The sequence below is a fragment of the Sorex araneus genome, chromosome 4, assembly GCF_027595985.1.
Source record: "Sorex araneus isolate mSorAra2 chromosome 4, mSorAra2.pri, whole genome shotgun sequence".
Taxonomy (NCBI): domain Eukaryota; kingdom Metazoa; phylum Chordata; class Mammalia; order Eulipotyphla; family Soricidae; genus Sorex; species Sorex araneus.
The window spans coordinates 70,411,764-70,439,732 of NC_073305.1; the positions used below are offsets into that span (position 1 = coordinate 70,411,764).

Sequence of the window (27,969 nt, forward strand, 5' to 3'; positions counted from 1 at the left end):
ACCCAGCCTTCCTTGCATCCAAACTGCCAGTCTGCTGCCACGGTGAGTGGTCAGTTTCTCGCTGGCACACAGGCAGACTGGAGAGACAGGTTCACCAGGCACCCACGATGCACAGCACCAGTGCTGCCCAGCACCCCCAGGTGAATGCAACCTCTGTTGGCTTCGGTCCCCAGCGTGGTGTCTGGGAGGCAGGAGTCTTCCACAGTTTGACAAGTATCATGGGTTAGATTAGATTACCGGCAAGTTCCTCAAATGCTGGCAGGTTGTTAGAATTCCAGCCAGTGAGATGATTCTCCTGCAGCCAATGGACACAAAGGGCTCCATGCAAAGGAGAGATGAGCAGGGCGCCAGCGCTCACCCCACTGCGGGGCCAGGCGATGGCTAAACTACCAGGCTGGAGAAAAGTGATTCTCATCTAGAACTCATTCTCCAGCCTGAGCTGTGACTGAACTAGTGGTCTGAAGCTCTCTGCTGGTTTGTGACATTCATGCAGGAATGAAAAAAAAAAAAAAATCCCCGTAGGTCTCAACAGGTAAGAACTGCAAATGAATACATACACACGGCTTTTTTTTTTCCTTTTTGTGTCACACCCAGCAATGCTCAGGGGTTATTCAGGAATTACTCCTGGCAGTGCTTGGGGGACCATATGGGGTGACTAAAGCCGGCTTGGCCAGGTGCAAGGCAAACTCCCTCCCCACTGTACTATCACTATGGCCGCCACGCGCCCCACTCGGTCTGCTTGTGTACGTGTCTACTACCTACCACCCACTTTAAACTTTTTTGGGGGGGTGGGTCTACATCCAGCAGTGCTCAGGGTTTATTTCTGGCTCTGCACTCAGGGATCACTCCTGGCAGGGCTCAGAGAAATGGTGCCAGTGATTGAACGTAGGTAAGCAGCCCTAAATTCAGTATTTGATAGTGAACCAATAAACATTTCCTAATACAAATTTTAATGATGATAAACCCATGTACATGGCAACACTTTTCAGGCAGTGTCAGAATACTGTCAAAACCACCACTGTAGGGGTCAGAGCAATAGTACAAGGTACTTGTTTTGTATGCCACCAACCCAGGTTCGATCGCCGGCAACCCGTACGGTCCCTTGAGCCTGCCAGGAGTAATCTCTGAGCACAGAGCCTGGAGTAAGTTCTGAGCACAATCAGGTGTGGGCTCTCCCACCCCAAACCCCCCCCCCCAAAAAAAAATAAAAAGTTGTTAGAATGTGTATTCAATAATTGTGCTTTCGCTTGCCCTGGTGAGGCGTTAGGTGGCCAGGAGCTGTTTCCCCACCCCGCCCTGCAGCCACTGCAAACAGACCCATGAGGAGGGAACATGGCCCCAGGTTGGCTGGTGATCAGTGGCTGTCCTGCTGTCCAGCAGTTTACCCTATTCTTCTGTGCTCCTGTTCCAGTCTTCCATTGCCCCTCATTCCTGTCCCCTCCTGTCCCTCAGGCTACTCTCCCAAACCCAGTTTCACAACCTTAGTTTAGAGCCCAATCTCCAAGGGTTGAGGGTCGCAACTACCCCTAGGTCAGGTAGTGCAATCAACATATGTAAAGCCCTTCCTTCAGGGGAAGCTCTTCTAAGACAAAGATCTCCTCCTGCTGGGAGATCCTCAAGGGCAGAATCCCACCTAAGGACATACTTCTTTCCTAACTCCACAAATAATCACCTATGATTTACTTACTTCTTAATAATCTAATAATTTTGTATGGACACAGTAAGAGATATATTAGTCTTATAGGGTGGCTCTCCTGGGGACATCACTCTGTAGATCCCAGACTACAGATTAGGCCTTCCTAACCCTGCTAGAGTCCTTGTCCAGTCACTTCCCTGGGTTAAGACAGAATTTGTCCACAACCATTTTATGGCACTTGGTCTGTCCCGTTTTGATGCCAGGGTAACACACAGCTTGTCCTGGGTCCATCCAGGACCTTCGTCAGGACCCTGCTTTTGGGGTGCTAGGAACTAAGGGCAACTGAGGCTTAAGTCAAGTAAATATGAGTAAATGTAATTTGGTGTCAATTAACTGTTTCTGTGTCTATACAAAAAGGACACTGCTCTAAAGTAAACTGCAAAAAACATAAGGGAAAGAGAAAAGTAGTATTTCACTTACAAGTACAAAATCTGGAGTCCTTAGAAGGATCTAACTTGACAAGTTACAGAGTCTGATTTAGGGATATAGATTGGTTAACAGATAGAGGAAGCACAGCACAGAAGAGCAGTTAAATATAAAACCAGAGGAATGAGAGTGCCTCGGGAGCACTGTGCCGGGTGTAACCGATAAACTAAGATCCCTGTGGCCGGGGAGAAACGACAAACCAGTGCTATCCTACACTGGAGGGGCTGGCGAGAACAGCTGAACTTCATGAACATAAACCTTCATAGAAATCAAAGCCAACACCAAAACTAAGATCACAGTCCTTCAATCAACAGCTCCTATCTCTAGGCCAAAAAAATAACAATAAAAATCTTGAAACAAAACCAATCCTTTTCATTCACTCTACCCAACAGAGTCTGAAGGCAGAATTTGTGTCCCGTTATGGGCTGCACAACACAAGTGGGGAGTGGGGAGGCCACCGGCCAGGGCGCTGGGAACCGAGGGCAGGGGGTGGAAGTTTTCTTCCCCAGAAGGAGAGGAGCAGAGGAAGGCAGCCTGGCCCAGCCCACCGGCAGGGAGGAGGTGCGGTCTTGGTCCATTCTGATCTTCAGTGCGCACCTGTTGTTTCCAGGAATCAGCCCCTGAAGGTCCTGCCCTGTCACGAGTCCCTGAGGTTGACTGAGCCAACAAGACAAGCCAGGCTGGCCTTCTGACTAGCCTGCACGAGGCCAACAGTTGTCTATTTCTGCCAGGCTTACCACACTCCAGGATGCTGGGGACATGAGCGCTCTTGCTGACCCACACCATCAGGGTAGGCTTGAGAACCTCGCTTCTGATGATTAAAATACAACCCCTTCATCAGGAGTTCATAAGCCTCAATCTGAGGCTCGTCCTGAACCTTTCGGAGTAGCTCTTAGAGCTGTGGGGCCACTGCTTCGACCAAGCGAGAAGCTGGCTGGCCACAGAGACATGACCTACTGACCAGGGAGCCTTCCGACTCCACACTCCCTACCCAGCAAATGCTCTTTACTGTTACAATGTGTCATGCCCTCGCCATGGGGCTCCATAGGGGATGAGGACATGCAGGAGGAATGCCTACATGTACGGGGAAAAAAACCACTCTTCCTACAAGCCACCCTCGCATTTTTTTTGTAGGGCCGGCCTCTTGTGGGAGGCCTTCAATTCGTGTGGCTGGTGACTTCCACCATTCCTCAATGGTGGGGCCACTCTCCAAAAGGATCTCTCCTGCTCATGGGCAGGAGAGCAGGTGGAGTACCATCAGCATCCTGGGAGATGCCCAAGACTATCTGACCTCTGCTCTGAAACTCTACACAGGTCCTTCAGTTCTACCTCATGTGCAGACCCAGGACAAGACCAGGGATGATGGGCAAGACAAGTTTTCTGAGTGCGGTGGCTTCGGCCGTGGTCTCAGCGAGTGCAATGAGCAGGCTACACCTGGACTCCACACCTCCTTCACTTCTGTCTGCATCACAGTTTACCCAGTGCAGCTGGTCAGAATGTTTCTAATGGGAATTAACTAGTCGATCATGCTATTTCCTTCTCTTAAGCATTGCAGGCTGTTGAGGTGTGAACTCAGGCACAACCTGGTCCCCCCCACCCCCAAATCTTAACATTTCCCAAATGCACATTATCTTCTGCTATAGCTTTGTCATAAGTACAGAGACCTGCAACTCAACTTTAGTTTCTGACAACTCAAGTTTTTAAAAATAATAAATCCCCCGTTCACAGAAAAATTCATTTCAACTTCCTAATGGAAATGAACAAATTAAAGGTCTGGGTACAAAAAGTAACCAACTCTTTTCCTAAGAGCTAAAATCTACACACACACAAAATAAAGATTTCAATGTAAATTTTACTATTTTATTTGTGAAAAAACTACAAGCAAAATTCATAAATAGACATTTCTATTTAAAGCAGGAAAATGATAAAGTGGCTTCTAATCACATAGTCGTGCACATGCCAGTAACAGGAATATATTAACATCTTTTATTTGCTAGACAAAGAGCAGTGTCCAATATAAATTTCCCCAAAACATTTAAGACCTGTGAATTTCTGACCAGTTCACAAAACCACCAACTGACACTTTAGCATGAAGAAAAAAACAAACCTAACAGACTGTCAGCTCTAAGGACGTTACAGAGCAGAAACTTCCAAAAGCGTTATACAAGCTGTCTTTTTTGGGCAAATGAAAAATATAGCTCGTATAATACATTAACAAAAATTCACAAGATTATGTTTTGACATACTTAACAAGCATTCTCTATTTGTCTCCAACAAACAAAGCTAAGGAAATAATGTAACCATCTTTACACAGTAAATTAAGGTTACAAGTCATACACAAGAACAGAACTGCTTGCGCATTAAAAACTGTTCAGCTCCATTGTCATACTCTAAATGTTGGCTCTTAAACCATTTTCGGTTACATACAAGCAAAGGTTATTATATACTCAGCAATTAATAAATTTTCAATAATTTAAGATACGGTAGCTTAAAAAAGTAGACTGAGAATGGTCTTGATAAGGCAGGTGATACATCTTAGTGGAACTAAACTCACAGAAGCTTCTGCCAATGTTTTTAAATATCCAGGTTGAAACTGAAAGGTTCTGATTAAAACATTTTGTGGGTGTCACAGGATGTCTTCACTTTTTTTCCCCCAACTGCATGACTCAAATAGAGCAAGTCAGGAAAACTGTGTGTGCACACACACACATACACACACACACACACACACACACACACAAGTGTGAGCGACCATGTGGTACTAAAACAAATGGAAAACTGCAAGCGTTAACACTGTGCTTTTGTTTTGATTTCACAACCTGCTATCTGTGCCACTGAATACCAAGTATTTCTGGTCCTCTTTTGATATATATCTTTATAATCTCCACTAGTGTCTTTAAGCGTTGCCTACTAATTGCAGGGCAAACTGCATATCCAGAAGTTAAAGGAATTCCATTTCCAGAATACATGCCTGAGGGATGTCATCTATTTCAGAAATTAAAAGTAGAAAGTTCCTACCACCTCACTACCTCATCAGAATACACAGGCAGCTACAGGTCTGGCCCGGCAACACCTGACTGCCGAGAGAAGTCCCATGGTAGCTGCAGTTTCTATCAAAATGGCAAGTTCATCCCACCTACTCTAAGGCAATCCTCCCTTCCTTACCCCTCCCGATTCTCTGATTTGTTAAATTTTCATGGAGGCAAAACTGAAAAACCAAGACATTGGCAATGGATTAATTAGCAGCCTGAGTAGCTGGTTAATCAGCTTTTTCCACTAATCTGGGGGTCCAATCACTTTACATGAAACTAATTTTGCAAAAATACACAGTGTTTCTGAACAAAGTGCATGCCAACACTTACTGGTTCAAAAAGCAGTGCAACCCACATCGAGTTTGGTGGCATTTAAAATTTTTTAAAAAGTTAATTAAAAAACTTAGCAATTCCTTACATCTCTGGAAAATAAATATGGCTGACTAATTTACCCTCCCTGAGACCCTTAATAAAAGGAATATTAAAACTTTAGAATGTCTTTGCAATATCCCACTAATATTAAAATGTGGATTTAAAATTCATAGTCAAATCACTATGTATTATATATCCTGATGCTTACAGAAAGCATCAAATTTCCTTTGGTTCATTAATAAATACTTTAAAAATGTATTTAAAAAGACAAGTATAGCTTGCATCCCAGATACAAGCATTATTTTAAAAAGAGGGGAACATTGTCCATGCATTTGAGAATAGGACCACAAATGGCACTGCTTTATAATCTATACCTTTGAGAACAGAATTTAAATTATGGTACATTAGTGACTACAGAATAGTTTTAATGTAAATGTGAAAGGAACCTTTCCTGTTGGCTACTCAAATCAAGCTGTTAATTTTAAATTTTTACTCGTTGCCTCCACAGACAGAAGTTACTTCTTAAGCAAACCACGTTTTTCACACCAAATGTGATGCACTACAATACAGATCGGCTGCCCTCCTGCAAGGCCCTGCAGGATGATCAAATAAAGGAAGGTGATGTCCCATTCCCGTGCTGGAAGGACTCTGAGCTCTGTGGATATGAGGGTAAGAGTCAAATAGAAGAGACCCCAAATCCAAAGTGAAATGAAACAAAAAAAATTTTAAGTGAGGGATGAAATTATATTAGTGGTCTTTGTTTTTGCAAAATGGGGGTGAGGGAGTGGGGGAGAAGAGCCCAAATGGAACGAAACTTTGGAAGAGACTTTTTTCCCACTACCTAGGATGAAAAAGATCACTCCCTGGACAGGCTGGAGGGAAGCGTGAGTCTTCCCAAGGACACATGCTCACGTCTTTCTCCACTGTGCTCCTTCTCACAGCAGGGAACTGAGAAATGTCTCCAAACACTCAAAAGCTCCATGTCAGGATTGGATGTGTGGTTGATAACCTTTGTTCAGTAAAACAAGTAGATTTTAAACAAACGAGTATTTTTTTAAAAAGAAAATTAGTTCTCACGAGGAAATCAGTAGGGAAAGGATTCGGGAAACAAGAAGACAAGAGGCAAACAAATTTCAATTACAAAAACCACCACTGCAATGTCACGTGCAAATGGAAACAGGGATTTGCTTCTTGAAAGGACCCGAAGTACAGTTTAGACAGTTTACTCCTAAAACTAAACAGGTAATTTATAGATTTACCTCAGACATGAGTAGAGGTCTGGAAAATGGATGGAATTCGAGTTACAGAATACCACATTTTCATGAGTACTTATGTAAGAAAAAGCAATGTTAACATGTAACCGTAATTTACACTGAATACTTGGCATTCTGGAGCTAGTTTAGTTACTTTGAATAAAGCTGTCCCAACTAAACATTTGTGATTTGTCAGTTATTCCATTGCAAATGCAGGCTATCTGGAGCAGTCTTTAAATTTGAGATCACATTGTTTAAAAAATATATATATATATGTATTTTTATATCGTCCAGTACTCTTTAAACAGATGAGAATCAAGTTCCCGCGTGGGTTGGAACACACTTCATGTAAGACTGATTTTAACTTAATTTCAGCACTTTCATAGAAGGGACTTGTTCCAGATGTGTTAACTGTTCAATGTTGTATTCACTTCACAGTGTATCAAGCACCAGCGTTGCCATGGATTGGTTTCAATAACCCTTTATATATAATTTTATATTTATATATAGTTATATCAAAACTGATAGTACATAGTATAACTGGAAGAAAGAACTAAACTTAAAGGATATGCTGAAAAGATGGGAGTTTGTGAACACAATAAATAAAAGTTCCCTCCCCCTCCCCACCCACCCCCCCACAAAACAAAAACCAGTTGTAATGTACATGGAAAATTGTGCACAGCAGATTTTTTTTCTTATAAAAAGTAGATTCAGGAGCACATCCAATTATAAATGATTGTTAGGAAAATCATATAAAACAATGGAATACATAAAAGTGTCAAGAGTAATCGTCAGGGTGTGAAATTCCTTGGTGGCCAGACGCCCATGGCAAGCAGAAATTTTCCTGGCAGCATCACTAAGAGGTCGATGTCCACAGAAGGTTCTCCAGGGGTGGAGGCAGCATGGGCAGGTGGAGGGTTTGAATTTCATACCCTGATTCATAGTTTCACAATTCCATGTGCAATTTCAGAAAGATTCATCATTGACGGCTGACATGTCACCCTTGGGCGTGGAGGACCGTGAGGAGCCCTTGTCTGTGCTCTCGGAGCCCGAGCTGCTCTGGTTCTGTTGTTCTGACCCTGCACTGGATGTCACTGTGGAGGACGAGGTTGACGAGGAGCGAGTCTTTTCCTTAAAGTCTGTGATAATGACGGTGACGTTGCCCACAGTCACTGCTAACTGCTGTGCAGTGCTTCTGTCCACGTTTTTCAGCCGGGGCCTGAAAGCAACACCACAGGGAAACAGGCCATTAAATCAGCTATAGACTAGAGCATCTTCTGGCAGGAAGTCAGCAACACACAGACTTCAAGACACCGTGACCATGCATCTAAGCTGCCACCACCCACACGAGAGCCTGCTAACAATTCAGCTCAGTGGTAACAGGGCGGCAAAGCTCTGGAGCACTGCAGGACTACCATCAGTGTATCTTTTTCTCCTGTTTTGGTCACAGGGATCTAACCAGAGCTCACATATTTTTAAAGTGCAGCTACAGCAAAAATTAACAAGCCCACAATCCACACCTAGATTCTTCATTCTACCTCTTAAGCTATTATAAACTCCCTCAGTTCCTGATTACAACCAGGCAAATCAGGGCTGTAGTTTCATTCAGGGTTCAAATACCTTGAGGTGTGATTCGTTTCACTGGCCTTTGTCGTTGTGTTTGCAGACTGTATACTGTTTGCTTCACTAGGAGGATCTTTCAGAATATCAGACTTTGGTCTAAAAGTGGGGAAGGGATACAAAAGAAGGCATTTAAAAGAAGGTCTAATTCAGTCTCAAAACAATTCTGTACTAAATTAGCCAGGAAAACTTACTTTGTTTTCTTGTTCGTATTTTTCTTGGTCACACTAGGACTGATTTCCTTCTCTTTCTCCGGTTTCTCTTTGTCCTGCTTTTCCGCTCTCTCCTTCTTCTCCTTCTTTGGGGGTGGTGGGGTGGCATACTGCTGTGCCACCTGCTGTGCCACCAGCTGAGAATTGATCCGAGGTTTTCTAAACATTCAAGAAAAGATGCATCGTTACCTGCCTTATAGAGACTTTGCATCTTCAACTTCAAGATTTCTTAGGTAATTTATTACCGATTAACTGGCAACTCTAAATAAAATCAGATGGGTGCTTTTTCTCACTTATGTGTCTTAGTATAGATACATTATAAAAACATTTTTCTTTCCAATCCCCTTTAAGTATAGACACCTAATTACACACACACACACACACACTATCACAAACACCCTCCCTCCACACTCATGAAGTACCTTTTCAGTCAATTAACACACAAAACTATTCCTAGGAGTGCTGGGATCACTATTTTGAGTTGTCCAGAATCTACTGACAGCTTTTAAATATTCCTGCTGCAGAGGGTTAATCTCATTTTATTAAATGGACACTGGTAATCCCTTGAAAAGAGAATGAAATTCAAGTGTGACATTCACTCGTCAATCTAATTATACCGAGCTGGTGTGCCCCCTGCAGCTCTGTGATTGGCACGGACAACACACAGAGAGCAATAAAAAGGCAACTGTGGTTCAGAGTAGCTCCCAAGAGGGTAAAGACTGAAAGTCGTCATAAAAAACCTTAGACAAGCGATATATTCATTGTGCCATTAACCATTATGTCTGAGCCAATCTCCAACTGACACTGGCTCCTCATGCTATTGTTTACACATCCTAAGTGGTGCCAAACACGACTCACAATGCACCACCATTCAGATCCAGAGAAAAGTGAGAAAGGAAAGCTCATGCACTCTATACATGGAAAATTGAAAAATTATTCCAACAGTCTTCCCATTTAGAGTGCATTTACAATACAGTAAGCTCCAAGTAGAAGCCAGATACAAATACCCAAACAAGCTGGATCATCGTGGTATCTTACTTCCCTCACATTTCCCCAGGATGGATTTGTGATCCAGAGAAAATTAACTGGACAGTCTGTTTTGGCTCATCAACCAGAATCAGTGAAGGAGCACTGGAGAATGTAGAAAACACACCTAAGAGTCACGTAAAGAAGACCTCTGTTTTTTTTTTTTTTTGCTTTCTGGGTCACACCTGGGGTTACTCAGGGGTTACTCCTGGCTCTGCACTCAAGAATTACCCCTGGCGGTGCTCAGGGGACCTATATATGGGATGTTGGGAATTGAACCCGGGTCGGCTGCGTGCAAGGCAAACACCCTACCCTCTGTGCTATCACTCCAGCCCCAAGAAGACTTCCTTCTTAAACATGTCTATCTCAAGAAAAGAGTTGCCAGATTAGGTACTGCAGTACCAGCTCTTGGGAGCAGTGTGATGGGGCTGAGGGCTGCGGGACAGGTGACACCAACATGCTATTTCATCATGGGGAGCCTGCACCACCCAGGGCTAGCTTCAAGGGCCTGAACAGCAGCTCAGCAGGACTGTACAAAGGCATGCTTACTATCTCAGCTCTCCTGCTGGCCTCTCCGCACTCAGGCTTTGCTCACCTACGATCACATCCCACGAGACACAACTGCCTCAAAGTCCACCTCTGTGCGCTAACTGGTCTTACTCATCAGTGAGTGAGGAATCCAAACTTCTGCTTCTAGGGAAGCAGCCTAGAAAGGGAGCAACGAGGGCTAGCCAGAGCATTTCCCTTACACACCACCAACCCAGGTTTGGTCCCTGGCATCCCTTATGGTCCCCCGAGCACAGCCAGGAGTAATTCCTGAGTGCAGAGTCAGGAGTAACCCCAGAGAGTCGTGGTTGTGACTCCAAAAACCAAAAAAAAAGGGGGGAGGAAGCAATGGCCCCCGAACAAGAGCTCTTTGCACAGGCCTTAACCAAGGCAGTGGCAGCCCCCTTCAAAGAGGACACGGACCGGGCTAATGTGCACAAAGACCATCTCCTGAACTCAGCACTGCAAGAGCACGCACTGGAGACAAACAGATTAGCCGTCCAGAGGGATTCCCAGGCTACCGAAATCAGAGTTAACATAAATCGCCATACACCGATCGATACTATCATAAAGAAGTAAAAAACATGAATCAAACATGTTTGTCAAACATGAATAAAGAAAGGTATGAAAAATCACACCTTGAGGAAGAATTGCAATTTCTATCGTGGGGCAATCTGGCCCGAGAGCACTGCAAACCAGAGCACGCTGGCTGCCCATCCAAGCTCACCTCACTTTAGATTCACACAAAGGCTGTCTATCACACTAAACTTTGATGCCGATCAACCCACCATCTTAATCATCTTTGCCACCATGGCATTCAGCACAGTGTAAAGTAAATGCCGCAACAATTCAATAAAAAGATTTAGCGGAGGGATAAAGAATAAACACTGCAGAGAAATACATAGCAGGTAAGACTGAGAAGAGCGATTCCCAGGCTAATGAAATCAGAGTGAACATAAATCTTTGGTGAGCATAAGACATCACTGTCACTGTTAGGACAGTAGAACCAGATGGGATCAGGGCTTTGGGCCTGAGGGACGTCCTTAAGGCGATGTACTTCCATCTTACAGAGTACAGAGCCCAAGCTCACGGGGTAGTGAACTGGGATTCCCCCACCTCACACAGACTGGTGTGTGCAGATTCTCTCCCCCCACCTCCAGCTCAAGGGCAGGGGCCTGTCCACTTCCAGTCCTTGGGATTCCTTATGAAGCTGACCTCAAATGACAGCCCACTTTTGAAAAGCCACGTGCACCTATGCTGACAGTGCGATCTGAGCACAGGAAAAGAGGAACGCCCAGGTCCAAATGAACCCAGGCCGCAGTCCAGCAGCCAACGTGTAAGAGAAACCTCTATGGGTTGAACAACAGTACAATGGAAGGCACTAGCCTTGCATAGAATTAACTCAGGCTCAACATCCACCCCCCCACCTCTGTACCAAATATGTTGCCCCAAGCCTTGTCAGGAATAATCCCTGAATGTAGAGTCAGGACTAAGGCCTTAGCACTGCTGAGTGGCCCCAATCACCAACGCCTCTGAAGAGAACCCTTTACCCACCATCTTCACTCTGACAAGAATAGAATGCTTTATAGTACCTTTGTGATGTTCCCTACCAGGAGAAATATTTATCAAGGTGTTTATCACTGATGATCAATAAAAAGTTACCCAGATTTTACTTAATGAAATTGCCTCAGTGTCAAACCATAATTTCTGGTTCATTTACTGAGCAGAACTATCACGCTGTGAAGTCTCCTGGGGGTGTGGGGGGGAGAAGTCTTACATACCCAGTGGTGCTCAGAGGATCACACCTGGTCTGGCCACAAACAAGGCAAATACCTAACCCTATGGCATCTCTGCCCTGAAAGTCATCCTTTAACACTGAGTTAAGAGTCTAGGTTTTCCACAATAACCTAAATTTCCTAAGCAACAAACCTCAAAACAGAGTTAACTGTTTTCACAGTATAGTGGAAAACATCAAAGTGCATGGTACGGATTTTGGGCAACAAATCTCAAATTTAAAAGTTAATCAAGGAAAAACTATTTGACCACAGATGCTTTACAGATACTATATAAAGGGAATATGAATTCCTTCCTAAGTAATGAGGCACTGAAGCTGTGGCGTCTTACAGACAGTAGGTTTTTAGAGCTAGCTCAGCGGAATGCCTGACTTCAATCCCAGGCACTGCCACACAAATCATCCTAGAGACATGGTAATCTGGGATTTTCCCACGGCCACAACAAAGCATGTGGCCCTGACAAGCACAGCAACTGAGTAACCTCTCCTTGTGGAAATAAAGAGAAGGGAAAAGTTTTTTAACAACAACAACAAAGTCTCACGATCCCCAAACACCCCAGGCTCTGTGCTCTAAAATTACTGTATAATTTTTTGTTGTTTTAATACTTCACAAATAAAAATGTGGCGTAAATCACTATCAGGCTTCTCCCCTGTGTTCTATCTCTCTTCCTCCCCTCACATCTAAATCTTTCAATATAATCTATTTTGCATCACTAAAAATAAACACAAAAATTTCAGTGTCAGATATTATCAAAATGTTAAACATTTGCATTTGAGCAGCCAGTATTTCAGAAAAGTCCATTCTACAAGAAGTGAAGCATAAATAGCGTTAGTGATGTCTGTATGTTTTAAAAAGGAAAAATCCCATCCTCCAGCATATATAAAAGAATGAACACAGATCAAAACATATAACAAGATACCTTTCTGGACTGTTCTGATGTGCACTAGTGCCACTTTTAGAGAACACATAAAGAGACAATTCCCCTTACACTTTTTTCCTTCCCAGCCAAGTGTTCTTACCCCTCACTTTTATTATTGTACTTCTTCAGCTACCACAAGAAACAAAGCCACCTTTTAATGGGATTTAATAAACAAAAACAATATCTAACAATCTTTTCCTTGGGCTTGTCCAGAACCACCATGTTTCCCCCACTTACGGAAATCCACCTGTTTTTACCTTGTTTGAAGCTATTTACCTGGCTGTGTCTGAGGAATCAGACTGGATGCATACATGCAAGGAGAATGCCTTGCCAACTACACTATCTCTCTGGCCCAAGTTTAACTTTAATAGCCCAAAGAATCAATCAATTCATTCAGTCTATACCCACAATGATACAATTAAATATCTTTTCATCCAATCAGTTTACATATGTCACTGATTTCTCTCTAGGTATTGTCACATCCCCTGCCCCCCAAATACCTTCCTTGACTTGGCAATCTACTAGCAACCTTAAGAATTTAACACTGAGGGGCTGCTGTGATAGCACAGTGGGTAGTGCGTTTGCCTTGCATGCGGGAGACCCAGGTTCGATTCCCAGCATCTATGGTCCTCTGAGTACCGCCAGGAGTAATTACTGAGTGCAGAGCCAGGAGTAACCCCTGAGCATTGCTGAGTGTGACCCAAAAAGCCAAAAAAAAAAAAAATTAACAACTGAGATGCATTTGCATAGAGCCACTAATTAATGATAGACCATCACATGATACTGTCATGAAAAAGAGCTTCTCCATACTATTTTCCTGTCCTTAGAGACTGGAGCCATAGCACAGCAGGTAGGGTGTTTGCCTTGCACTTGGCTGATCCAGGTTTGATTCCTCTGTCCCTCTCAGAGAGCCTGGTAAGCTACTGCGAGTATCCCGCCCGCAAGGCAGAGCCTGGCAAGCTGCTTCCCTTGGCGTATTTGATACACCAAAAACAGTAACAAGTCTCACAATGGAGGCGTTACCGGTGCCCACTCGAGCAAATCGATGAAAAATGGGATGACAGTGCTACAAGTGCTACACCTGCACAGAGTACTGGGACAGAGAGAATGGATTTTATTTTATTAAACAATAGATGAATGTTTCATTACTGATGGAACACAGTGAAGTACTCAATGCACAAACATTTGTAACACCTGCCAACTAAAGTATTTCTAAAAAGTAAGTGGGAGTCAGAGGGGCCAGAGAGACAGAGTGGACAGGTGGTTGCCTGCACACAGCAGACACTGGTCTCTAGAAGCCCACCAGGACTGATCCCAAACACAGTCAATGTGGCCAAAAAACAAACTGTGAAAATAGCGACTCCCCAAAATTTCTTTGTTGGAAAAATGCCTTATTAAATCCACGTTACAGGGCCAGGATGTGGCTCAGAGATAAAGCGCTTTGAATGAACATATCTAGATTCGAAGTTCGCACATCCCAACAACTACGTTCAAGAAAAACTCATGATCCTTGTCAGTGATGACTAGAACAGAAGCCCTAAAGAAACACTTATTTTCTGTTTATTCCACCTGCTACATATGATTCTAGCTCTAACATCAATGGCCTTCAACGTCAGACAACTATTTTAAAATCCTGAATTGCAGGGAACAGTTTTTAAAGAAGCTAACTTTTAAGGGTCTTCCCCTTCTACCTGACTTTAAACTAAAAAATAAAGGCCAGTTGTCTCATTTTATCCACAATATTCAAGTGAGAAAGTTACTAATATTCCCAGTTTTAAAAAAAATCAGTGGGAGTGAAGAGATAAGATAGAGGCAAAGGAGTTCACCTTGCATGTGGCTAACTCCATTGGATCTGCCCTCCTTTGGGGGGGGAGGGAGAGTGCGTGAGAGTGAGCTCGAGCAAGCGTGCGCGCGCCCTGTACACGTGAAGCGCCGCTCAGCCTGAGCAGAATGTGATGCCCAGAGTTGCTAGTCTGGTGTTCTTTCAGTTATACAATGTTTGGCAGAGAGACTTTTTAAAAGTAGCTTTTCTTTAAGATATTCCTGTACCTTTTCCCATTTGTTCAGTATTACAGGACAGTATCAGTAAGATGGACTGGAGCGATAGCACAGCAGATAGGGCGTTTGCCTTGTACTCGGCTGAGCTGGTGCATTTCTCCATCCCTCTCGGAGAGCCCGGCAAGCTACCAAGAGTATCCCGCCCACACAGCGTATTCAAAATGCCAAGAACAGTAACAAGTCTCACAATGGAGACGTTACTGGTGCCTGCTCGAACAACGGGACGACAGTGCTACAGTGCAGTGCTATCAGTAAGACACACCGCTGTGGTCATCCAGCTCACTGAAGAGTACAGATGAGAACATATGAGTGATAATCTAGGTTAGAAGTAAATTCCCAAAGCCTTAAAGGGATAAACACATATTCATCTGTTCAGATATAGGGAGATGAAATTACAGAATAGCTTCAATCTACTTCCATGATGCAGGAGACTCCAGATGTCCCTGTAACAAATGGTTCATCCTGATGACAGGAGTGTTCTCTAAATTTGCTGGTTCACATTTGAGGGCCTTTCTCAGTGCTGTTCTTGCAGCAATTTCATGACAGGCTATGATTAGGACAACAAAACCACTCTATAACCTTGTGACAGTTGTTGAGGACAACAGTATTTTGTAACAAGGATAACTGAGTCTACCATCATTTCACTTTGCTAAGATCAATTGTTGCACAGCATTTTTAATATCCTTATGCTCCACTAATCTTTTTTACTTGGGGTGGGGTCACACCCGATGGTGCTGGCTCAGGAATCAGTCTGGCAGGGCAGTGGGATGATACAGGTAAGGACTGAACCTGGATCCACCAATGTGAGGCCAGCCACCATACCAGAGCTCTATAGTACCTCTCCAGTCCCTGACTCCGACTGCTGAAGATTAAAAATCTATTCCTTGTTCCCACTCATCTTTCTTCTGCTGTTAAACTCAATTAAGTTACTTTATTGTTTTCAGGGATAGAACACAGGTCTCACACATCCAAGGCGTGTGCTTCGCAGCTGAACTACGTAACTGGGCCTAAAGTTAATTTCCTGAAATGGAAAAAATACCTATTTTAATAGAGGTAAAATCAACAAATGAGGCAAAGTGTGCCACTGTACATATTAACACAGAGCATGCAGATATTCTAAAAAGAATTTCCCTTGCACATAATTTTAGTTATAACTGTCTCATATGTTAGTGTCCTAAAGGTTAATTATGCTATATAGCAGTAACAGGAACACCAAGTAGCCTCATCAATCCTGCTTCAGTTCCACATCTGTTTTGAGGATGTCACTAGACTCCCACTGTAACACGTGAAAGTTGTACCGGCGATATTTGGATCAGGAGTAACCGTCTCCCAGCAGTGACATGAATGATCCCAACAGGAGTCTCCTTAACTAAACGAATAGCAAAATCTAAAACACTCAACTCCAGACTCAAATTGGCATTTTGGGGGCCAGTGAGAGCACCTGGGCACCGCCTGGTAATTCCCAGCCTCTCAGGGCCCTCAAAGGACCAAATCCTGAAAACCTCCCACTGAACTAAAGAGAACTGCCAAGGAGGGGCCTTCCCAGGACTCCTGAACACCAAGTGCTAGGCAAACAATTCAGATAAAAAAAAAAACAAACCATTTTCAAATATTTTTATGTCCTAAAAACTCAGGGATACATACTCAATAGTACAAGGAGATTTAAAGGATTTAAGTTTTTGAAAATGAAATAAATTTTTATAAGCCATCTTGACAACAATGGAAAAATGTCGTGGCTTGGGGCTAGAGCAATAGCACATTGGGTAGGGCGTTTGCCGTGCACAAAGTCGACCCGGGTTCGATTCCCAGCATCCCATATGGTCCCCTGAGCACCACCAGGAGTAATTCCTTTGTGCAGATCCAGGAGTAATCCCTGTGCATTGCCAGGTGTGACCCCCCCCCACCAAAAATGTAAATGTTTGCGTACCAAAAGTGGACTATAGACCGGACATGATGGCCCACTCAGTATCTCTATTGCAAACTACAATACCCAATAGGAGAGAGAACAAAAGGGAATGCCCTGCCACAGAGGCAGAGTGGGGTGGTGGGGGTTGGGGTGGGGGTGGTGGGAGGGATACTGGGAAAATTGGTGGAGAATGGGCACTGCTGGAGGAATGTAAAACAAATTCAAACATGAAAGTTCATAAGTTTGTAACTGTACCCCACAGTGATTTACTAATAAAATTTTTTTAATTTTTAAAAAAAGAAAGAAAGAAAAAATGTCGTGGCTTGTCTGTGACCCTCCAGGGTGGTCCAGAAAATCCTGAGGGCCATCAGGTCCTTTTTGGAGAGTCCACAGGTCAAGATCAGTTCCATTCATAATGATTTTTCATCGTCATTTTAAAGACATTATTTAATTTCTTTGCACTTTCCAAAGACTCCATGACACGTGCCATTACTGCCGTGGCAGCTAATGAAAGGCATTATTGTATACTCTTATTCTTGTGTTTCAAACTAATTTTCGGTACGAAAAGTCTCTGCAGATGCAACCAATATGAATAAAAGCTCCAGGGTCTCTACATTTTTTTAAGGTGATGCATGGTTGCTTTGGTCATGCCCAGAGGTGATCAAGAGCTATGCCCTGCTCTGTCCGCAGGGGTCACTACATGCAGTGCTGGCGACAGAAGAGCGACTGGTCACATGGTGCCTTACCCCTTTCTCCTCCCTCGCTGGCCTCCTCTCTGTGATAACTTTAGTGTAAGAAGTCCAGGAAATACTCAGTCAAGTGGTCAGGGATACAACGCATGCATGCTGAAGGACCAGTGGCACCTAACCACTTCCCGGGGGGTGGCCCCAGAGGTCTCCAGCACTACGCCCTGAGCTGCAATGCATCACCAGACCTGAGCACTGAATCATACCATAAAGTTAGGTAGTTTCTACAGTAGCTCCTGCCCACCGAGCTTGGGAAGTCACCCCAACCCTCACAAAACAAACAGCGGCAAGGGGAGAAGAAAAGGCAAGAGATTCTCTGACAGAAAGTAAGACCTGTGCCATGATTTATTGTGCAAGCAAGTGTTCTGTATCATGGAAGCAAACAGATCAACCTTTGGATAGAAACTTCTGAAACAACTCAAACTTTAAAAAAGAAACATGAAAAGCCACATCACTTCCAAATGCAGATTAAGAAAATACTTTAGAAATAAAAAATAATAAACTAGACATGTGCCAATGGGGTCACTCAAAAGACAGTAGGTGTGGTATGCATAGGGCATGGCGCTTGAACCCTGGCACCACATGGCCACTCAAGCATCACGAGGGATAGTCCTAGTGGCACCCAGCACCCTGCCCCATCCCCAGCAAAAAAAACAGTATTTGAACAACTTTCAAAAAGTGGGCCTAAAGTTTTCCAGCACACCCGAGCCAAGTATGTGAGATTCCCGGTCATTAAGGAACAACAAAGGAAAGGGAAGGGAAGGAATAAAAGTATTTCAAACAGATTATAAATCTGGCTCCCTTCCTCTTCCTTGTGGTGCCTTACTGGGGCCATTTGAATGTTCTGAGTAACTGTCTCATAATAAATATGTCCCTTAGGCCTTCCAAAAATTCTCCCAAGTAGCACTGATAAAGTACAACTAGCTGACATCACATAAAGAACAATCATCTTTCCCGAAATGGGCCATTTTTGCTATCAATTTAATTTCTATTAGGTATCTCCATTTCATATTTTAATATAAAATTTTACTCTACAGGTCAAGATTCTGGAATGAAAAGAAAGGAGCTTTCTGCTAGCTGAAGACTAGTCTAGTCCATGTTTTAAGGTCACTGCTCCTCACCTGAGGCAGAGAACCTCAAATGCTGATATTGCAGCCACAGGTTTAGACCTCATCGGCTTACCTAGAAGATGGTGTTACACAGGCCACCCAACTTGACCTCTGATCAGCAGCCCCTGCTGCTCAAATCCCATCGGGCGAAAATGGGGAAAATACTCGGTGTAGCATCTTCTCTGTTTTGCCCTTGGTACTGTCTTAATTTTCCTAGTTATTGAACAGGCCTTTTTAACGCCCAATGCATTCAAAAGCTTTATAGGTGTACAGGATGCTAGATCTAATTTCCAAGGAACTGACAGCACAAGATTTGAAAATGAGTCCAATAAAGGTCTAGAACAGTGTACTTACCACTCTCCGGTCACACTGCTGGGAAAATAGAGCTAGGTCTTTAACAGCAAAGACGCCCTACTACAATTTTTTGTTTGTTTTAAGTGTTTGGGCTATATTCAGGGCTTACTCCTGGCAAGTGCTCAGGATCATTCCTGGTGGTGCTCAGGAGACCATACGTGGTGCAGGAGATCAAATATGGGTAATTACAAAGTCTCTATAAATTTCAGTTTCCTCACTGGTCAAACATATTAGAGTAAGTGATCTCTAAGGCTATTCTTGGTGCCTGCAATTCATTCTTCAATGAAGAAAACTATCAAGTATTATATAAGATACAAGCAAGTTTGCATTTTACTGTGCCAGTAACTCATTTAGCTTAAAAAACAAACAAAAAAGAAACATTAAGTACAAAAACACAAAATATACTGTTGATTCAGTGGCTTTGTCATAACCCACTCACCCAACACATCAGGTCACTGGTTATAAGAGGAATCAGACACTAGAAATCTGTAAGCACATTTTCAGACGCAAATAAACTTGATAAATGAATCAAATCTTTCTCTCTCCAAGAAATACTAAAGCAATCCAGCCTGCTGTGTTAATCACTTCAGACCTGTCAAAAACCTTGCTTTAAATACATTTAACCCTTCTGAAGTTATAGCCATGTCACAAAACTGCATTGCAAAGCACACTAAATATAAATACCTTTGGTTGTAGTTTGCCTACAATTTTATGACTGTATATCTCAGTGATTCAACCAAAATAAAAAACAAAAGTTTGGGGGAAAAAACCAAACAGATACTTAAAGGGAAGACATTTGATTATTAAATTGCTGCCTGTACTTCAGATTAATCACAAGCTGCATTTCTAATAAAGGATACATTTTTAGGGTATCATTATTACCTCAATGATTTTAAAAAAGTGAGTAAATATTAAACTACTCTAAAATGATTAGGAGTGAACAGCCAGAGAGTAGCATGAGTTTGAGAATTTTTCAATTCAATGAGCACAACTGGGAAGTTGGGCCACACCTGGTTTAGTTTGGGGAGTAGGACGGGGGATGGAACTGGGGTCAGCTGAGCACAAATCAAGTGTGCTACCCCCTGCACTAGCTCTCCAGATCTTCTCTAAGTACTATTTCCTTTTACTGAGGTAGTGAGGGATGCTAAAAACAAGGGAATTTCAATTTAAACAATGTAGTAAATATCTGAAATAAAATGTTAGTTGTATTTGCTACACATGAATTAGTCTCAAAACAAACAGAAAATAATTTGAATTGTCCAATTAAGAAGAGAAACCGAGGTCAGGAGTTAATACAGCAGTTAGAGAGTGATTTGACCATTGCACAGTGAGATTCCCTAGGGGCCCACCCATCCTCAACACCTCAGGGACCAAGCACACTGCATCCTTTGGCCCCTGTATTGAACTGAGGGAAAGTTAGTTGGTCAAGAATCACTAGTGGGGGTCCCAGGACCTCTTGAGCACTGAGTACCACCCAAAAAAAAAAAAAACAACCTTCAAAAAGAAGTATTTCAGAAAGAGTATTTTGAAAAACACCGTCAGTGGTATTCTTAATCTTAACAGGTCCAAGCATGTACCTTATTTTAGTGCCTAAGAACTTAATCTTTCAAGAATCAAAATCCACTTTAGCTAAAGAAAACTTTGAATCATTTTAACAATGCCTTTTGTGCACTGAAGACTGCATTTTAAATCAGAAGAAGAGCAAAGGAAATGTTGCTTTAGGACTCCCCCCCCCCAAAAAAAAAAAAAACCACTCTATATGAAAAGTTAATCCTGTGCAATCCCCACCCATGAGTACTCGTCTTGCCTAAGCACAATTCTCAAAAGAACCTTCCCAGTAAGGAACCTGTCAAGCATTTTCAAACATTTATGACTACCAGTCTCCAACAACTTGATGAGAAATGCTCTCTGTGTACTCCTCCTCTTCCTCATTCTCCACATGCCATAAGCCCTCACAACACTGGCCACCCCCTCAGGAAAGGCCTGACTCCATCTAGTCTCCACTGGAACATCGTCATTACTCTTCATTCTAGTTAAGGAGTCAGACACCTGTTCCACAATGTCCCATCTGGTGGGTTGTGGTCGTTCCTCTTTTCCTTTGAGGTAGGGGTGGGTGGGTGGTGCTGCTCAGGCCTACTCCTGGCTGGGATCAGGGGACCATATGGGATGTTGGGTTGATGACCAGGGTTGGCCACGTGCAAGTCAGGCAGCCTACCAACTGTCCCTTCCCTCTTATCCTACCTGACACATGAAACCAAAGGTCCAAACTTTTTGAGGCTTCAGCTTAAAACCTGCACCTTGTCCACACGGTTTACAGAAGTAAATCTTATCTTCCTAGTCTCAACATTCCAAAGGAGTCCTCCATTCCTCATCTCCTTCCACCCAATGAGACTCTAGCCGAAGTTCAAGTTCTACAGGACCTTCTTTCTCAGAAGATACCTTTTACCATACCCATATATTTGTAGATCTGATCTCTAAGATTCTGGAAATCCTTCCCCTACTTTATTTGCAAAAGTCACACCTGTTTAGCCACAGTTTTCCCAACTGGTTTTCCAAGTTGTGTGGAGAACACACAAGGAACAGTTTGTGACAGGATTTTCACCCAACTACCCAAGCATACTGCTCCCATCCCTTTCCTAAGTAGGGTGTCACTAGATCCTCTGTGCAAAGCAGCGAGGGCTGCACCAGCACGCAACACATCCTATTACAAAGACGTACTTTGGGGGCCTTGGAACTGAGGTCCTCTGTATAGCCTTTTATCTCAAATAGGAACAGCTCCCTGTGACTCCTGATTCGGGTATGAAACTCAGGCACATAGGACAGATGAAGCTCTTGCCTTGCATGCAACTGACCCTCGTTAAAGCCCCAACAGCTGGCCCTCCCAGCAGTGCCATAAGTAACTCCTGCACTCAGATCCAGCAGTAGCTGGAAAGCAATGCAGGGCGGCAACAGCACCTCCCCTTCCACTGCAAAAAAGAAAAACTCAGGGTCTCTCACACAAGGCTGTGCTGCGCATAAATTTTACCACTTTGGAGGTATCTGTCTCCCTGGTCCCTGTGCAATTCGTTTTTTAAATTTGGAGTATCTAGATTGCCATCGTGGAACAGAAAGATATAAATATCAACACCTAGGCCATGCAGTGGCTTTATGCCTCAGGCTGCATCTCAGGTACTGGATGCCCATCCCCAACCCCCCAGCACCATCGAGAGGGACACTTTCAAAGCAGAATTTTAAACCCAAGTCTATGCTCTTTCCACTAACCTGCACTGCCCACCAAGTAAACCTTGAGAAGGAAAACCACACAAGTCGGTGAAAGAATGGGATCAAAGAGAACCTGCAATAAAGAATCAATGTAGACTACCGCAAAATAGGAAGCCAAACATACCAATCAAGGTCGTGTCCTTCCAGAGATAAACTCCTCTCTTCCAATCCACTGGATTCAACACATGCCCCTGAATCAATCCTATTCCTTTCCTCCTACCTCAAATATTGCAATGGTTTAAAGTCTCCTTAACTTAACCTAAGACAAACCCCATTACAAGAGTAGGCACTGTGGCGTCAAACAGGATTCTTATATTCCCTGTGAGCCCTTGCAGTTACAATGATTTACCTAATCCCTGGTTTGTAAAAGGGGGAACTAGATACCCTAACTGGGATGGTGCAATAGCACTTGCAAGTATTTGCATCATTTTGGTATAAAAACTTTCCAAGTAAGTGGTATTCCACCCCAAATTCCACCTTAAAATAAGGATCTCATCCACTCCAAGGTGACTCTGAAATGTGTTCCCTCTCTTTTTTTTCTCTTTTTTGGGGTCACACCCAGCCATGCTCAGGGGTTACTCCTGGCTCTGCACTCAGGAATTACTCCTGGCAGTGCTCAGGGGACCATATGGGATGTTGGGAATCAAACCTGGGTCAGCCACGTGCAAGGCAAACGCGCTACCCACTGTGCTATCACTCCAGCCCCAATCCAGCCCCAATGTGTTACCTCTTAAACTCAGTTTCTTCAAATGCATTTTCTTCAGAAATTAGCTGAAAATATAATTCCATAAAAATTACAGCTGCTTTGTAAAAAATATTTCACTCTTAACAAATGGTATTTTGATTCCCTCCATTCTCCCCCCTTCCCCTCTTCCATTTGTTGCTGTTGCTGCCATGACAAGAGATTACACACATGCCTGGCTATGGAGCTCACATGTTTTAGGTGTGGTGCTAACCAGTGGAACACAAGGCTGCAGTGCTTACAGAGTGTACACTCTTGGAATTGGAGAGACAGCACAGCAGGTAAAACACTTGTCTTGCACATGGCTACTTGGATTTGACTCATGAACGCGGTCAGGACTAAGCTCTGAGCATTGTTGGCTGTGGTGCAAACTCCAAAATAAATAAATAAACGTAAGTTATACCCTTTTAGTTGAGTGTTTCACACACATGCTCACCAGGGTTATCTCTTAGTTGGTCCACAAAATTAGCTTTGTGCTGGGGATGGGGTGTTGTTTGCTGGAGGTACTCACAAGTTTTGCTCAAGGGCCATACTCCTTGCCTTGACACTTACACATCATTTAAAATTAATTTTTATTTATTTTAAGGATTTGGATCCCACATGGCAATGCACAGGGTAACAATACTGTTTCTGCACTCAAGAATCAGTCCTGGTGGTGCTGGGGGAACCAAGTGGGATGACATGGACTGAACCTTGGTCGTTTGCTGTGTCCAAGGCAAGTGCCTTACCCACTATACTATGCTCAGGCCCTGTTTACACATCGTTTTAGGGGTTGTACACCTTCTGTGGCAGATCTGCCAATCTCAAAGAGCCCAGCTTACAGAATCACGTATGGTCCACCTGTAGCTTTGCTGTGCGATAGCCTCTGGTCCCCCTGGGATAGGGATAGAGATGCCTCCCAAGGGTGCTCAAAGGTGGCATGGGATTCTGCTCTCAAACATTTTGTGGCAAGAGCTAAAAATGTCGAGAGGAACGGATGATAGATTCCCATTTTACTAAGTGTTCTCTAAAACAAGTATTTTCCCTCCCGGCTTTCCAGGAAAGAAAAGGGAAGATATTTCAGACTCTGAAAGAAATCGGGAGACATTGTGCCCAGGAATAAGAATATAAGAACCAAGGCTGAGAGCATGTTTCAAAAGAGACAAAATAGGCTATGACGAAAGAAAAGAAGGTAAGAAAGACATGCCTTTAGGCATCAGACCTCCCCCACAGCTCTGAAAGGTTTAAAAGCTAGTGGCATCTCCAAAATGATATTCCAGCTTGCAGAAGTTTGATTACCCATAAAAAGCAAATGAAAAGTGGTGTTGAGCTTTGCTGACTCGACAAATTTTGCCTAGAATTTAAAGAGTACGATTTATGTTGTTAAATGAACTTCATATTTTAAGAGTTCAACTTAAGAGCTCAAAGGATTTGCCCACCCCCCAAAGCACTGTTGGGTGGGGTTCCAAAAGCAAAGTTCAAAAGTATCCAGTGTTAGTTCTGATGACAGCACTGCAGTCACCACCTTCATCGGGGGCCTCTGTGCCCTTCCCAGACAACCCCCATCCCAGCTCCAGTGGACTGCTTGCTCATTTTCTATCAAAATGGATTCAACCCGTCTTTCCTTGAGTTTCACATAAATGGAATTGCATGGCATATGCTCTCTGAGTATGGCTGCCTTCTCTGAGATTCATTCATGCTGGTATGCAGTTTGTTTGCCAAGTCTCCTTCTGACAGACATTTGGTATACTACCAGCTATCATGAATAAGTTGCTATGAAAATTCACCAAAAAATGTGTTTTTATTGGGGGTAGGAGGGAGAGATGCACATCTGGCAGAGCTGGGGGCTATGCCTGGCTCAATGCTTAGAAGATGCTCCAAGCAGTATGTGGTGGACGCTGTGGCGTCAGCAACCATGCCCTGGCTAGTGGCATCTCCCAAAATGATATCCCACTTACTCCTACCCACAAAGCATGTACTATAAACCATTGTGTCACCTCTCTGATCCCCAGGTTTAAAGTGTTTAAACCTTAAAAATAAATGCCCAAATGACTGATGGTTACAAGTGTATGTATGATGTTTAAAGGTTTGAAAATCCAGCTCATTAGAGACTGCACAGGTAACCAAGATGGGAGAAGACGTTGTAGGGACATCAGCACTTTGGATGATGAGCTAGAATAAGATTTGAGATCAAACATGGGGCAGAACTGGAAAGATAACAGAGCAAGTAGGACACTTGCCTCACAGCCAACTGGGTTGGATCCCTGGCACCCTACATGGTTCCTTGAGCAAGCTGTACCACAAGTGATCCCTGAGCAAGAACTGCTGTGTGCGGCCCCAAAATCAAACTAGTAAGATGTCACGGGATACCAATATTTATGAAGCTAATAGGTGTATTTGTTAATCTGAATGCAACTCATTTAATAAAAAGCGGCACAAACATAAAGTGAAATTTTGGCTCTGATTCTACAGATTTGCAGAACGATTTATAATAACCAGAATTCAATTTCAGCCTACTTTACTTTTTATTTTTTTGGTACCACAATATGTGGTGGTGGTTTGGCTGCACGTAAGGTAAGCTCATGGCTACCATCTCTCTGGCCCCTTCTCTACTAGCTGTTATGTTTGGGGATGGCGACACACCAGGCATTACTCCTGGCAATCGAGGGAGGACCAAATGCAATGCCAGGAATCAAATCTGGGTAGGCTGTATACAAGGCAAGAACTCTGCCTCATGCATGCTCACTCTGGACAAGTGTTTTTTAAAAAAATCTTATTATCGGGACTGGATCGATAGTACAGCAGGTAGGGCGTTTGCCTTGCATGCAGCGGACCTGGGTTCAATCCTTGGCATCCCATATCGTCCCCCAAGCACTGCAAGGGGTAATTCCTGAGTGCAGAGCTAGGAGTAACCCCTGAGTATCGCTGGGTGTGACCCCCCCCCCAAATATTTAAAAATCTGATTTCAAATCCATTATTCCAGTTTGGTGAATCCCTTTGACGGTTAATCTAATCATTCAAATTACTGGATATTCCTATAACATCTTTTCCTATCTTGTAACTTATCTAGTGTTTTGGTTTATATCTAATGCACTGATCTTACAAACCTTTATATATTATAGATTTGCTTTTATTCTTCTGGATTAGATGAGTTTTTGTTTTTCACAGATAAATATTCGTAAAGAAAATTCGAAGTTTAGGGCTGGAGCAATAGCACAGCGGGTAGGGCAATTTGCCTTGCATGCGGCCAACCCGGGGTTCGAATCCCAGCATCCCATATGGCCCCTGAGCACTGCCAGGAGTAATTCCTGAGTGCAGAACCAGGAGTAACCCCTGTGCATCGCCGGGTGTGACCCAAAAAGAAATTCGAAGTTTAAAAATCAGCTTTTCTAAAAACATTCATCACCTCTCACCTCTTGTTTTAAATATATGCCTAAGCAAGTTAATGCTACATAAGCCCAACAAGAAAACAAACATTCCTCATATTATTAAACATTAAATGAAACAGCAGAGTCTCCTGCTCCCGTGCCTGGCTGTCTTCACCAGGGCCCCGCAAAGGGGGGCGGGTTGAGTTTCCCTCCCCGACCCGAGCAGAGCCCCGGCAGCCAAAGACCCCTGGAACCCAGCCACAGCATGCTAAGGACCCTCTTCATACACTCGGACGAGCCTCATGCATGAAGGAACCTGCAGAGGAATCCAGGTGTGCGGGAACCAGGGCTGAGATCTCCAAGTTTGCTTGGATCGGGACTGGGCCTCCTCCACCCAGATCCCCCGTTTTCCAGTAGCTAGGCACTCTCACCCCTGCCACGCTGTGTAATCCCATCAACAACCTGCCTGGCACCTTGCAATCCCATCAATGACCAAGATCCAGAGACTATAAAACAAAGCTCCCGGAAGTGGTCGCATGACCTCTTATTGTCCAGTTCTCCTCTAGGAGAACCCGGCAAGCTACGGAGAGTATCCGCCCGCTTGGCAGAACCTGGCAAGTTCCCCGTGGCTCATTCTATAACAATAATGGGTCTCGCTTTTCTGCTGCCGCGCGAGCTCGACCCCGGAGGCAACTGAACTCCTTGGGACACGAGCAGCGCCCCCAAAATGCCTCCAAACTGTGTGATTGGAACTACTGGCCCCTGGGCCTCCAGCGGGGCACGGTCTTTTCTCTTTCAACTCTCTTATTGACTGCAGCGAGGTGATTGCCGGTTTTTAGAGTATGCAGATACCCGCGGAAGTCCGGGAAAGCCGAGGGGGCGGGATTTCCGGATCCGCCCTGCGTCGATTTAACCATAGCGCCATGTGGGTACGTTCTTTTCTGCTGCCGCGCGAGCTCGACCCCGGAGGCAATTGAACTCCTTTGGACATGAGCAGCGCCCCAAAAATGCCTCCAAACTGTGTGATTGGAGTTACTGGCCCATGTGCCTCCAGCGGGGCACGGTTCTTCTCTCCAGGCTCCTCCATCATATGAGCACCACGAAAGGGAAGTAAAAGATTGCAGTGATGCAATTACCAAAAGAATTTTCCCTGGACTTCATATGGAAACCCCAAACCATGCGGCTGCTGTAGCAGATGCGCAACCTAATATCTTCTGACTGTCAACAACGTGAAAAGGTTCCTTTTTAGCAGATCTTACTGTGGGGGGAAACTCCAAATAATAGTACCGAGTTTTTTTGTTGAAATATTAAAGGTAATCAAAGTAGCAGCTATTTCTTTAGACTGTGAACTAAGCCAAAGCCCCACACCAGCCGAGGTGAGGAAATATCCTTCTTTCTCGGTTCTTTTCCCTTTTCTGGGAGAAACGCGGCGTGGTGTCCACTATATTATGAAGTCTATTAAGCAGGCACGAACTTAGAGGCGCGGGAATGGGAGGGGAAAAAAAAACACAAAAAAACCTATATACTTGGAACAGCGGGACGCTTGTGAAG

The 27,969-nt window shown here is 43.8% G+C and overlaps 1 protein-coding gene across 1 annotated transcript in view; it reads right to left on the bottom strand.

The window, feature by feature from the left end:
- Positions 1-7,418: 7,418 nt before the first annotated feature.
- RYBP (RING1 and YY1 binding protein) overlaps positions 7,419-27,969 on the bottom strand; it is a 93,981-nt gene continuing 73,430 nt past the window's right edge. The window contains exons 3-5 of the mRNA XM_055136524.1: positions 8,594-8,770; positions 8,400-8,498; positions 7,419-7,998 (exon numbers count right to left, since the gene is read on the bottom strand). Of these exons, the coding sequence (XP_054992499.1) occupies positions 7,746-7,998; positions 8,400-8,498; positions 8,594-8,770 (529 nt within the window). The 3' untranslated portion in view covers positions 7,419-7,745. The remainder of the gene's footprint in view (positions 7,999-8,399; positions 8,499-8,593; positions 8,771-27,969) is intronic.